General features: G+C 47.1%; 1 protein-coding gene across 1 annotated transcript in view; it reads left to right on the forward strand.

Moving 5' to 3' along the window:
• The first annotated feature begins 4602 nt into the window (after positions 1-4602).
• The window catches only part of LPCAT1 (lysophosphatidylcholine acyltransferase 1), a 585759-nt gene continuing 576630 nt past the window's right edge, over positions 4603-13731 (forward strand). Inside the window, exon 1 of the mRNA XM_078685765.1 lies at positions 4603-5356. Within this exon, the coding sequence (XP_078541891.1) occupies positions 5231-5356 (126 nt within the window). The 5' untranslated portion in view covers positions 4603-5230. The remainder of the gene's footprint in view (positions 5357-13731) is intronic.

Consider the following 13731-nt stretch of genomic DNA (forward strand, 5'->3'; position numbering starts at 1 on the left):
TCCAACAAATACTGCAGTGCACGCCACGCACGCACGCACCACCTACTAGCATAGTGGTGATGGTGCGATGCGCTGCGGTGTACCCAGTTTGTGGATCCCTGGGCTGTCAATCTTATAGCGCTACCAATGACGGCCCTGGGCCAGCCCCCGCGCAGTGCTCCTCTGATGCATGCCACCACCACGCGCTTAGATTGAGTGGAGACAGTCTCGGCAGGGGAGTGTTGCTGGGTGATTTGCAGAACTCCTACGGTAGGGGCCCAGCCACCACCACAGTGGAGTCTAAAGAAAAGGTAAGATGTCACTGTGACTGTGAGAAATATACACATCACGGGGCTGTGTGCTGATCACATGTGAACCTTCCCTCATGCTAATGATGGGACGCCATTTGCAGCATCATTTGAATGTTTTTTTTTCGGTCTGTGAGATAGGGCGCCAGTGCATGCGTCTTTCTTTCTGTCTCTGTTCCACGCAGCATTAATGAACTGGCCTACTGCCCGACGCTGTGTCGTACGCAGCCGCTGTCGAAGCATTCTGACCTTTGTCAATGTGAAACGCGTGCTTTCCAGACAGACTCCGGATGGAGGCCGTTTCAAACATCCATTAATCCGAAAACACAAGGCAAGGCCTGTTCTCTGGGCAGCTGATTCGCCGTTAAATGAAAATAATGTTTCCGGCACCGGTTTTCAGTTTTTCAAAGTATTGTAAACTGACAGTGTAGTCCAACTAGAATGGAAATAAATCACAACTACACGTCCCAGCATGCAAAGTTGATGTTTGATGCCAGATAATGTGTTCTACCTGCCAGCGCCTCAAGTCCAATTGTGAATAACTAACCTAGTTCCGAGCGTTTACGTTGCATTCTGGGACTTGTATTCCCGTTTTTACAATGGCACAAACTACATAATTGGTTAACCAGTACCGCTTTGTAGTCTGGAAGGTGTACGTTTGTTCTTCCCATTAGCAACTAGTGTCCTATATTTCCTCGTAGGCAAAGCTTTGTTAGCTAGAAGGCCAGAAATGATGATGACGTCAGCAGTTAAAATAGCGCTCCAATTTGGGAAAATGGTGTACCATGTGGTAAAGGCTAAGGATTCTGTATGGTCCCGTTATTTGCCAACTGTGTCCACTGGCGGACTCGGAGCGGAGGAGGTCCGTGCGGTAAGTCGTGAGGGGGTGACACCATGAGTTACCTGCACCGGGTGACACCAACCCTAGTGACGCATAGCTGCCAAGGTTCCAGATTGCTATGTGTGACATTTTCATAATTTGAGTGTAATTATGAGTGACATTTCAAAGACTATGAGTGACACTTTCTCGTGAGCAAATAAAGCAATAAAGATCCTTTCTAACAGGACGTTCACAAGCTGTTCACCTTCCCGGTTTTTCTGCTCTCCCCCTCCCGGTGCCCTGTGGGGTTCCCCAAGGTTCTTCCCTCTCTCCTCTTCTTTTCAATCTTTATATTCACCCACTTATTTCTTCTCTTCTTCAGCTGGGGGTCTCGGTGTTTAATTACGCAGACGACCTCCAGCTTGTCTTTGATCTTTCTTCTCCTTCTCACTCCCTATCCTTCTTTCGTTCCACTATGGTCTTTATCTCTGGGTGGATGGGCGCCAATCATCTCAAGCTCAACCCAGACAAGACTGAGCTTGTCCTGACTGGCGGCTCATCCAGCCCTTGGTCCTCTGCTTTTTGGCCCCCCACCCTTGGCCCCCCCCCCCCACTCCGGTTGCCTCCGTTAAAACATTGGGCATCAAGGTCAGCCAGGACCTGTCCATGCATGGCCAGGTCAGTGCTGTAGTATCTTCCTGCTTTTTCTCCCTTCGGCTGATCCGAAAAATTTCTCGTTTCTTTTCCCTTGAATCTCTTAAAATTATTATTTCTGCCCTCATCACTTCCCGCCTCGATTATGGTAACAGCTTGTTCGTGGGTATTCCTGCCTACGAAACCCGCCGCCTTCAAGCAATCCAGAATCAGGCTGCCCGTCTCATCTTTCACCTGCCCAAAACTCACCACATCACTCCTGTCCTCAAATCCCTTCACTGGTTACCCATCCTGCAGAGATCCTTGTTCAAACTAGGTTGCCTTGTTTACCGGGCCCTTGATCGCTCTGCACCGGCGTTCATCAACTCTCTTATCTCTTCTCACACCCCTGTCCGTACTCTCCGCTCATCTTCTTCTGCCCTCCTCACTGTTCCCCGTTTCCGCAAAACTCGCACCGGTGGGTCTAGATTTTCTGTTCTTGCACCCCGGTTCTGGAATTCTCTTCCTCTTTCTATGCGTTCTATCCCTATCTTTTCACACTTCCGTAAAGCGCTTAAAACATTCCTGTTTTCTTTAGCCTACTCCTGTTAATCCTCTCTGGCCCTGTTTTGTTCTGCTCCCTAGACCTCCCAGCGCCAGGAAGCCGTTTGGCCATCGTGCGCTCTACAAATAATTTCATTCATTCATTCATTCATTCATTCAAAGACGAGGCAAACATCTACATATCAGAAATTACACCCATTTGAGCAATGAGAAACTCTAGCTTAAAACTGCTGCTGCAAAGCATCAGAAATGGAAGGGCACTAACCAGAGTCCGACTGTGCGACACTTTAAACCAAGCAATGACTTTCATGTAGAGAGAAAAACTTCTCAAACTTGCCTCTTTGCTCAAAAACATCTGAAATGAAATGGTCACTAACCACCTAATGTATTATTAAGGAAACTTCTGATTCTTCAAAACCCACTAGACAGGATCTAGCGGCAATCCGCACCAGCTCCTTCCCTGGACCTTTTAGAGAAAGGAATCTCCGTACTATTTTGCTGATTCACCTTTACAGCTCGGCGGGCATCTTCTTGTTTTTGCTGCGTCACGCCGTGGCACTTTACGAGATTGTAACACTATGCGGGCGTGATTGCCCCGGGAGAGGCATGCCTGAACCTTGAGAAACTAGCGATGAAAAGGCTGCCAAGCCTAGACAGTACAAGGTGGGTCCATGGGTGATAAGGAAGCAAGGCACGTCACCAGCCTTGACCCTTGACCTAGATTCGCCAGGGAGCACGTGGAACCTCGCCTCGGGTCACTTGTGTCATGCTCTCGTACTTGTCCCCTGAGCGAGACCTGACGCACCATCACATGTTCTGCGTGACATATTTTCTATTGGGAGGACGGAAGTACAAAGCCCACGCTACTAATATAGCCTTTTCATGACCACAAGCAGTGTCACCGAACCAGTATGTTGCAAGTGCCATTTCCCAAGTATGTAATGTTTTTAACTCGTGCTTGAACTGGAAATATAGACTCACACGTCTCTATACCTGCCAACCTATTAACACGACCGCCGGGCGGCAGCAGCTACTGACTGCAGGTAGAAATGCCTGATTATCTTACGCTGCTGAAAATGAAATTTTTCATGAACATTTTTAATTCACACGCACAATACTTCGCTCAAGAAAGTACAGTCACTTACTTCAACTTGCGGCATCAGGCCCGCCGTGAGAGCCACGGGAATTCATGTTTGCCGCCCGCCACCAGTCCAATGACAAAAGTCTCCGCTGCCGAACTCCGAACAGTCCGGGGTCAATTGTGACTGATTTTAAATATACTGCAGCTGAGCCACACATCTCTCTGTGTGAACACTGCAGGCAGCGCTGCGCCCAGATTTACTCATAACCAGCCAGCCTCCATGGGGCCGGACGGGTCGGGACCCCGCTCCTGCTGCCAGCCCGCCCTGCTGCTGCCTGTGCGTGCCATGATGAGCGCCAACCATACTAAACTTCCTGTTGGCGGCCAGACGGGACGCGGGAGTAGCGCACATCCGGATTTAATGATCCCAGCTCTCCTCCTGGCAGACAGTGGTGCAACTCGATACATTTGTAGCGCCGGCTCTCAGGGAGCTGCGGCGCAGTCTGCTGTAATACTGTTTGGGACAGAGGCGGTACCTCCAGCAGCAGAGAGCCACGGTTCACGGGCACAGTGACAGGTGCCGGTTGGCTCGCCTGGCAGGTCACGGTAAATGCGTGACATTTCATTTCAGTGCGGTGATGTGGATCACCGCACTGAAATGCGTGGGCGTCACGCGTATTGCGTGACGCTTGACAGGACTGGTGACGCCACTGCGTTGAAGAAGAGGTGTAGTGTTCTATTTAAAATTATTGAATTGTCATTGGATAATTTGCTTATATTCTTGTAATTTACAGTCAACTTCACAACACAAATGTGTATCTATGTTTTAAGTTGAGATATCTTTATTAAATGTTCAAAACTGAATCAAAATAAACACAACTAATAATGCCCACAAAAAACTTTGCCTCCTGCAAATCTGCTGCGTGCACTGTGATGGAAGTCCAGGGAACTCGCATGCATGATGGAACATGCATTTTTCTATTCCCCAGACAGCAACACAAGAAGCATCCGGCAGCTTTGACTGAACACGAGCTCCCGCTACACAGCACTGGCGGCGCGTGCAGGGAAGGATGCCCCCGGCCTCTCTCCTCCGCCCCCTCAGCCGGCACGGGAGGAGCGTCAGCCTGTTGCGCCTGCGCTCCTCCTCCTGCTCCCCGCCCTCTTCTCACGCTCTCTCTCCTCCTCGCAGCCGGCGGCGGCAGCTTCACAGGAAGCAACAACGGAAAGCAGAAGCTGGGCGAGGGGGGAGGAGAGAGAGTCATTAATCCCACGAGCTTTGCAGCCCAGCTCGCCCGTCGGCTCGCGCTGCTGGGGAGGGGCGTGGTGGCGTTTCCAATGAGTCGCGGCCGAGTCCATCCCGCTGCTCCTCCCCTCCGCCGGGGACTTGTCTCTGCCCCCGAGAAAAGCGACACTATCCCGACCCTGCGCGCCTCATCACTGAAGAGATCCTTGTTTGGGAACGCCCCCGGCTCCAGAAGAAACCCCGTCCTCTCCCCTGCGTGATTGTTGCTGTTGGCTGCTGTGGTCCTCCTATATTTTTTCCTCTCATCCTCCCCTCCCATTTCACCCTGATCCTCGTTTTGGGAACAACCACCCTATCACCGGGAGCATCCTACCCCCGACGAAGCAACCTTTGTTATCTTTTACTACTGGCAGCAGGCATCTCCCTCCGTTTTATTTTTTTTATTCAGTTATTATCCCGGTAGACCACCCTGCGCGCCTTCTTTTTTTTTTCCTTTTCTTACAATTGTGGATTTGTTTTGTCCCCATTTTGCTTTTAGTACCTCCTGATTTTTTTTATACATTGAACATTGTGTCCGCGGATTCTCCTCGCCCTCGTCTGTCATGAGGCTGAGCCGGACCCGGAGGTGCTCGTCGGGCCTGGGGGGTCGCATTGACCAGGAGCTGGTGCCCCCCGTCAGGAACCCCTTTGTGCATGAACTGCGCTTCACCCCTCTGCAGAAAGCCAAAGTAGGTCTTCTTTATGTGTGTGGTTGTTACTTGTATGTGCGCATCTCTGCAAATAAACCTGTCTCCTCCGCGCGTCTTGTAACATGTGGGCTGGGCCCCGAGAACACGTCTGGTTGGTGATGGTCTGTGGCGTGCGCTGGATGTGTGTCACCTCCATATTCAGCCAGGGTTTCTGTCAGACGTGCGCGTCACATGCCATTGAAAGACGTTCCAGTACCTCAGCTGCCACATGCTAACCGCACACACACATACAGGCTCCTCCGCTGCACAGTGTTTGGCATCTCGGAGGACAGAGCTCCTTATCTGCGGCTAATCCCCAGCTGCCTGCACACGTCTACTTGTTGTGACGAAGGCTCGTCTCTGCCTTTACGTCCAGCGCGAGACGAGATGCGCGTGGGTTTTCGCTGCGTAATGTAGACGAGCCGACCTGACATGCTGGCGCTCGTGCGTAATGTCCAACATGCCCGCCCCACGGATGCCAAGCGGCCACCTGTGTGTGTGTGTGTGTGCGCGCCTGCCTGGCGTCCGCGAGGCCCAGGGGTTCCCCCATGGAGACACATCCCCCCCCCCCCCCCCCACGAATGGAGTAACCCAGCCCCCCCCCCACACACGCATGGAGGACAGCAGCCAGTGCTTGTGCATGTGACCTGCTGGCAGGCAGAGTTTGCTTCACTGCTGTCAAAATGTCAGTTTGGAGGCTCCATGGACACCAGTGGGACTCATTGTTTATGTCTTCATAAAACAGTCCAAGTCCAGCTGGAGTGTCGTAAGTGACTGAAATAATTGATAGGAGTGGGGGTCCCTGGGCCACCTGTTGGTTCTGTGAGTGTGGGGTTTATCACTATTAAAATATACCACCACATAGTCCCTTGCTTCACAATTTGTTTTCAGTGTAATATGAAGCGCACGCATGGCTGCACTGTGGCACGAGTGAGGCGAATTTGGAAAGTTAAAAATAAGAGCGCCCTGCGATATTTACACAAACGCCAAATGCTGTGAAGTGCGTCCGCAGTTTCTTGAAATGTGGGCAGCTGGGGCTGGTGTGTTGTCACGTGAACTGTATGCTGGAATGAATTCCATCTGGCACTGGCGCACAAGTTAGCATCTGCTTCATTGTCTCCAAGAGTTTCTGACCCGTTATACAAAGGTTCCTTAACCTCTGACCACAAGCCAATAATTGGTTGAAGCATGCTTTCACACTTTTTTATTTGAGTAAAAATAACTGTGGCCAGTTTTCCATCACATTGAGTAAGCTGTAACATTGCAGATAAGCCTCGTCGAACGTTATCACGCAGCTGCACATGTAGTGTAGGGAAAGGGCTCTTGTTTTTTAGATACATTGTAATATTTATTGCTATAAAAATGTCTACTGCATGAAGTACTGCCAGAATATTTGCCAATAACTAATGCCTATCATTGAATATCTGCCTGTAGAGCTTTTTTTAACGTTTCTGTGTTTACCTGATGCTTTGTTATTCCCCGTTTCCTTTTCCTCCTATTGTTTGGCAGTCTTTAATCAGCCTCATTGATTGCTCCTCTGGTGAACCCTGACTACCACATCCCCTATAATGGAAGTCCCCAGTGTTGGAGACCTCCCGCAGCGATCAATAGCATGTTGCGCATCATGCAGGCCAAGAACGGAGGTCTCCTTTGGGCTGATTCCAACTCTTCCATTATTTAGTGGTATCTCTTATCCTTTGATGTGTTGTGAAAACAAGTCATATCTGGATTGCTATGTTTACTTTTCACAATTAGGCCTGTTACAAATTGGCATCAGTGTGGCGGCTGAGGGAAACGGCCTCTACAACGAAGCCGTTTCCACGAAAACCTTTACCACGCATGCATTACAACGCATGCGTGGTAACAACGAGAGGATTTACCACGCATATCTTTACTATGAAATACGTAGTAAAGGTATGTGTGGTAAATGAAAAAAAGGGGGGGTTTGGGCGGTCTCCCCCAAAAAATGAAAAAATCGAGGGATAAAAAAAGGGGGGTTGGGGGGCTTCCCCCCCCAAAAATAAATAAATACCTGAAGTGAGGACATGCGATCAGCGTCGTAAAAGAGGAAACGGAATTAAACTTCCGCTTCCTCTTTAGGACGTACGGCCGACGTAACAAAGAAGATGGACAGGAGACGAGTTGAAAAGGTAAGGGAAAATTATTATTATTTTTTTTAAAATAAGGGTTAATGGCAGGGGTAATGAAAAGGAGTAGAGGCTGGAGACGTGAAAGAGGACAGGTGTAACCTTTAACAAGAATATGCCCTCACCATGCATAAATTAACAACGATAAACGTTGTTAATATATGCGTGGTAAAGGAATATTAGTGGTAAAGGTTATGCATAGAGAACGAATTCCGTTGTAACGCATGCGTGGTAAAGGCATGCGTTGCAACGGAATTCGTTGTAACGTCATATATTCGGCGGCTGATTGGTGTCCTTAGACCAAGGCAGTTGTACAAGGCTAGATAAAGATACTCTTAGACCTATATCGCTCTACAGCAGGCATTGGAAAAACTAGTAGGTCCGGTGTTGGCTAGTAGCCTTTTGCCTTTGTTGATTTAAAAAAAAAAAAAAAAATCCTTGGTTTTTGTAAAACTTTTATTTTGAGGGAGCTGCTGGTACTGTCTTCAATATAAAAAAACTTACATTGTCATAGCAGTCGCTGGCACTGAAGAAATCTGTGCATGTGCACATTCCGAAATAGCAGAATACCTTCACTTACAGTGATGGTAACCCCTGGCTGAAGTGGGCTGACCCATTGTTCCATGCTGTATGTGAAGTGAGCAGAAGAAAAATGTGAATGACACAATAACAAACCAGTGGAGTCTAAGAGATGCCTGAAAGCCCATCTAAATACTATGATATATATATATCTCTAACAGAGCACAGGAATTATACAGCAGGGAAGGGACACATTATGTGGTGTAATGCAGCACATTTTGTGATCGTATTACTTCATTAATTTGTGATTTTTAAACTGGACGTTGGTTGCATCTCATTAGTACCAGTTTGTCACCAAAATATAGAAATAGGCAACCGAAAGGTGACCTGTCAACCTTGGCAACAGGCCTTCCACTGCGCAGCTACATGTCGCTGCGTTTCTAGTAACTTTTGAACCGTTTGAGCTAGAAACAAATATTTTTGTTAAAATCTGCAGATTTGCAGCAGATGATGAATTATGTTGCAACTGTGTCAAATCTACAATTATGATTAAAACACTACAGCTACACAATTGCATAATTCCAGTGACCCTGTTATGTATATGTTAAAATCAAAAGGTCTTGGCTAACGCCAGACGTAAAAAGCAGAGATGTGCCTGGCAGGTAGAGGCAGGTCAGCTTTACTTCAGCAGAGGTGAAAATTATGTGGTAATGAGAGGATTGCAGAACCAGTCTTTTGTGGAAATCTGTGGTAGGTAGCATAGTTTCCTCTACGAGACTCATCTGAAGCGGGTCTGATTGTTTTGTTGAGTTCATCAGCCTGCGGCATCTTGAAGGTCGTGTCAATAAGCCACACCCTTGAGATCGCAACTGCAGGGAAAATCCAACCTTCAGTACATCACACTTTGTAGCAGGAACAGTGGAAATCGCCATTGAGTTTCATATTAAATAAGTTTTTTAAAAAATTTGAACGTGTGTTTTTAGAAGTTGCTTAAGTGGATGTTTCTACTCTTTGAAAAACGAAAATATTTGACATACGCTTTGTGTGCCCTAACATTTTTATAAACATAGACTTGTAAAATGACACTTTAGTTAAAACATTTTACGCTGCAATTTAGAATGAATACATTGTTATCCACGTGCTATGGTGTTGCAAACACTTAAGAACAAAATTGTGGAAAATGTCACCCTGGTAAAGTAGCCATATTGTTTTTATTTTATTAGGTAGCAGCGAGTGTCCCCTATATTAGTTATCAAGAATTAATTTCCACAGCAGATTCTCAGGGTTTTAACCTCGCCCACAACCATTTATTAGGGCTTTTGATCTACCTGAAAGGTTCTTGTTAAACTGGACAATTTGGTAAATTCCTCAAGTGCTTTTCCAAACCGTTATGATTGTCTTAATATCTAGTTGACTTTTATGAAGTGTTTGAAACAAGTTAGGAAAGTTTTCAATGCTAGTTTTATGTGTAAACCAGGAACATAATTCGCACAATCTGTACTTCCGTTTTAGAAACCACATGTTTTTTTCTTAGTCCGTATTTTGGCTGACGGCTCCTGTGACCTTTCTGTTTACTTTTCACACGGCCTGTGGTGAATTCGTTTTGGATGGTATCGGTTTGTGTTGTACATGCGCGTGAAATTCATGCTGTTCTGCAAGCAATCGGAAATAAAAACCGAGGCTGTATCTTGCAGAATTCAGACTCTAAAGTGTCCAGATGTTGATGGCGACTAACTGCTGAACCCTGAGGTCGATTCAACACGCTTTTTTATAGTCCTTATTTTATTTAGAAATTTACCATGAAGAATGCGCCAGCGTTGATTTTTTTTTCTGGTTGGTGCAGTGAGAACTTAAATTCTGAAAATCCGCATTCACTCAGCCTTGTGGCTTTTATGTGATATATTTTTAACTTCATTAATCTAAATTGATACTTCTGAGGGTCTAGTTGCTGATGATGTGATGACAAAGAAAGGCTTGATCACGACAATGAAATTACAGGCCTGCACATACGCATGCGCAGAAAATGCACCATCATATAAACTTTAATACACCCAGAATCCTACATGTCAGAATTTGCTTCATTTGTTCGCTCTGTGAGCACCAGCGCCCAGTCATTGGCCTACTTGCTAGGCGCACGTGCGTTCGTGGCATTCATTGTTGCATGCCAGTGACATGCAAGGAAGCAGTGATCAATGTATCCCCGAATGTGAACAAATGCCTCGGCCCACCCCCCCCATCCCCCGCACCATTAAACTAACCCATCTGTTCTCCCAACACATCACTGATTAGAAGAGGGACTGGCCGCATTGTCCTGTGCAGGAAAGGGAAATAATGAACCCAGTCAGAAATGTCTCTCCACGCTAACGAGGCCTATGCGCGGCGTGTCTCCTCAGCCCACCAGATTGACCTGGCACGAGAAGAGAAACCCAGGAACGCCATTAAATCATACGGTAGCTGCATTTATTCAGCTTTCCATAGTCCCAGATGAGGCACATTGGAGAATGGGAAAAAGGCCGCCGCCTCCCTGTGGATCAGCATGGATGGAAGAGAGTGCGGGTCTGTGGTTTTGTCTGTGTAGGAAGTGTTTCAACGTTGTTTATGAAGACCACTGTTGTGCTCGGAACATGGGTTTTTAGTGACTCCTAAGCAGATAAAGCAAAAGGGCTGACCGCTAAGAGACTGTGTAGGCTTACAAAAGGTGTAGGGTTGGAGTAAGATGCATGAAGCTATTGAGGCCTATGTGGTAAGTGTTCTGTTAAAGCTACTTGTAGACCGTGCAACCGCCACAGGTTTCTTGACACTAGACCCCATGAGCACTGAGAGGAGTTTAGATGGGACTCCTCTAAAGTATATGTCCTTCACTGTTTCCTCTGCATAATTTTTTGGAGCACAGTACTGGATAATAGTTTTGTTAATGTGCCTGCCTTTTAACCTACTGTAATGGGTGTGCTGGCGATTCGCTTCTATTGAACTGGCCATTTCTCTGTTGTTGTTAAGGGTGGCTATGTGGTGAAGTTCATCCGGGATTGTGTTCAATAGTGTGGCTGAGCGCACCGAAAAGCTACCGCTACTTATTCTGTTGGCTCATATTGTGTTGCCACGAACATGTAACTGCATTTATGCTGGGAGTTGAGCGAATGACTGACAGCTACACTTGAGGGTATGCCTTCCACCCTTGGGTAATTTGTTCCAGTTTCTATTAGGTATGAGACTGGGTTCTGTCCATCCTACTTCGTGATGGGAGCACTGGCTTCAATCATGGTTTTTTATAGGAGCCCATGGCTGATAAATATGCACACTGGTTAAAGATGCCCTTCAAGGTGCTTTTTAAAAAGTATTTGATCTTCGTAAATGCTGTACGTTTTGAATGGGGCTCCGTCTTAATGGTTGTCATATATGTTTGTTGTGGTCAGGGCTTGGACCGGCCGTAGAGGGCACCAGGTTTTTTCACAGTGGGCCGGAAGGGTGGGGGCTGGTTTTGGACAGGTGGGGCCAGTTTTGGTACAGGGGGCCGGTTTTGCACCAGTGCTGCAATATCAGCCCCCTGTACCAAAAGCTGCTGCAGTGTTTTCCAGGGACCCCACCCCCTCTGCCGCCGGTCTGACTCAATTGCCAGGGCTGGTTTGCGTTCCCAGTCCGGCACTGGTTGTGGTGTGAGTTATTAAAAAAAGTATATGTTTTTAACCAGTGATTGTTACCTTAGATTTTTCCTCTATGTTGGAAATCATGAATGAGGCAATATGAATGCCTGTCAATGTTGGTACAGGGCAGTAATGTAATGTAAGAGACATTTCTATCGCGCAACTTTCACTCCAAGGAGTATCTTGGCGCTCACACAACTCAGATGGAAGAGTTGGAGGGAAAAAAGGATGTCCTGCATTCTACACCACAATTATACCAAGGTCCTATACATAGCATCGGGCAGAGAAAAGATCCACGTTTTTAGTGCCTTCCTAAAAGAGGTTTCTTGGGAAAATGAGCGTAGAGAGGGGGGAAGCTTATTCCAAGCCTTGGCGCCCAATACAAAGAGGGATTTCCCACCTATTGTAGCCAGCTTGAAACGAGGAAGAATAAGTACGTTCTGACTGGCAGACCTCAGGCAACGCGTCGGATGATATCTTTTGAACCCGTTGCATATGTATTTTGGTCCTCGTTGGTGGAATGCCCTAAAGGTGATCCAAAGAATTTTAAACAAAATTCTTTTACCTATTGGCAGCCAATGAAGGGTGTTAAGTGCTACTGAGGCTGAGGACCTACGAGGCCAACGCAGTACAAGGCGGGCCGCCGCATTTTGGACCATTTGTAGCTTGTGGAGAACGGTTTTATTAACTCCAGCGTATAGTCCATTACAATAGTCCAGCCTAGAACTTATTAAGGCCACTGTAAGTTATGGCACCTTAGCGTAAGCGTGAAGATTGGGACTAGCCCCTCTATAAGATTGATAGTGTGATAGATATATGTGGGCCTGTGATGTGGGTAGTAGGATAGGGCATTATTGGTTGTTAGATCGACCTTTGGAGTACATGCATGTTGGCTTGCAGCTAAAATAAGGCTTGGGGTTGCATGTCGTTACCAACCGGAAGAGTTCTAGAGCACCTGTGTTACTTCAGGCAGATAACACTGCAGCTGTCAGGTACTGCACGCGTTTCTGTATTTGAGATTCTAGTAGTTGATATTTATATTCAGAAATCTTAATAGAGAACAAGAGTGCTGTTGGAGGGACCCAGTATTTGTATCTCCAGCAGCAGTGACCAGATGTTACTGTATAAGACACACAAATGATGGACAGAATGTGGAACAAATCAAACATTCACCCCCAGTCAAGAGATCTGGGTTAATTCCATAATTCTTTTGCTCACCATGCCATCCCAGTTTAGACCCAGTCATATGCAAATAAGTCTTGACCATGCTCCTCATGGAAACAGTCCAGCACGTCCTGCCAAGCCTGGTCCTCCATGGACCAGAAATGAGCATTCTGGGACTAGTTTTGGGGTATCGCCCCTCATGAGCAAGGCTAGCTTGAATCCAGTGGCACAGAGCCCGGGACCCACGTTTGGGCATATCCGACGCACTGAGGGCAAGAAAGCAAAAGACACACAAATGATGGACAGAATGTGGAACAAATCAAACGTTCACCCCCAGTCAAGAGATCTGGGTTAAATCCATCATTCTTTTGCTCACCATCCCACCCCAGTTTAGACCCAGCCATATGCAAATCAGTCTTGACCCTGCTCCTCATGGGAACAGTCCAGCCCGACTGGGGAGAAGGGTCAAGACTGATTTGCATATGGCTGGGTTTAAACTGGAATGGCATGGGCAGCAGAAAAGCGATGGATTAAGGCCCAGATCTTTGTGCTGGGGTGAAAGTTTGACATTGTTCTGCATTCGGTCTATCAATTGTTCTTTTTGCTAATGTTACTGTATGCTATAATTTACGACTGTGACAACCTCTGGGCATTGCACCAGGTAAGTGAAAGCTGTCTCATAGATGTGGAAGTTATGACCAGGACCAGCTTTACGGCAGGGTGACCTGTGTGGGGGCACTGGGCGCTGACCTGGAGGGGGGAACTGACCTCAGGAGGGGCGCTGTGCTTAGCTATTATTTACCTGCTGCAGAGTTCCTTGTGCAGCCAGCTGTCAGGCATCAATAAAAATGTAAAGAAAACTCTTGTGATTACGGTCCTTGCTAGAGAGAGAGAGGGAGAGATC

Source organism: Lissotriton helveticus, chromosome 4_1 (assembly GCF_964261635.1).
Source record: "Lissotriton helveticus chromosome 4_1, aLisHel1.1, whole genome shotgun sequence".
NCBI classification, from domain to species: Eukaryota; Metazoa; Chordata; class Amphibia; order Caudata; family Salamandridae; genus Lissotriton; species Lissotriton helveticus.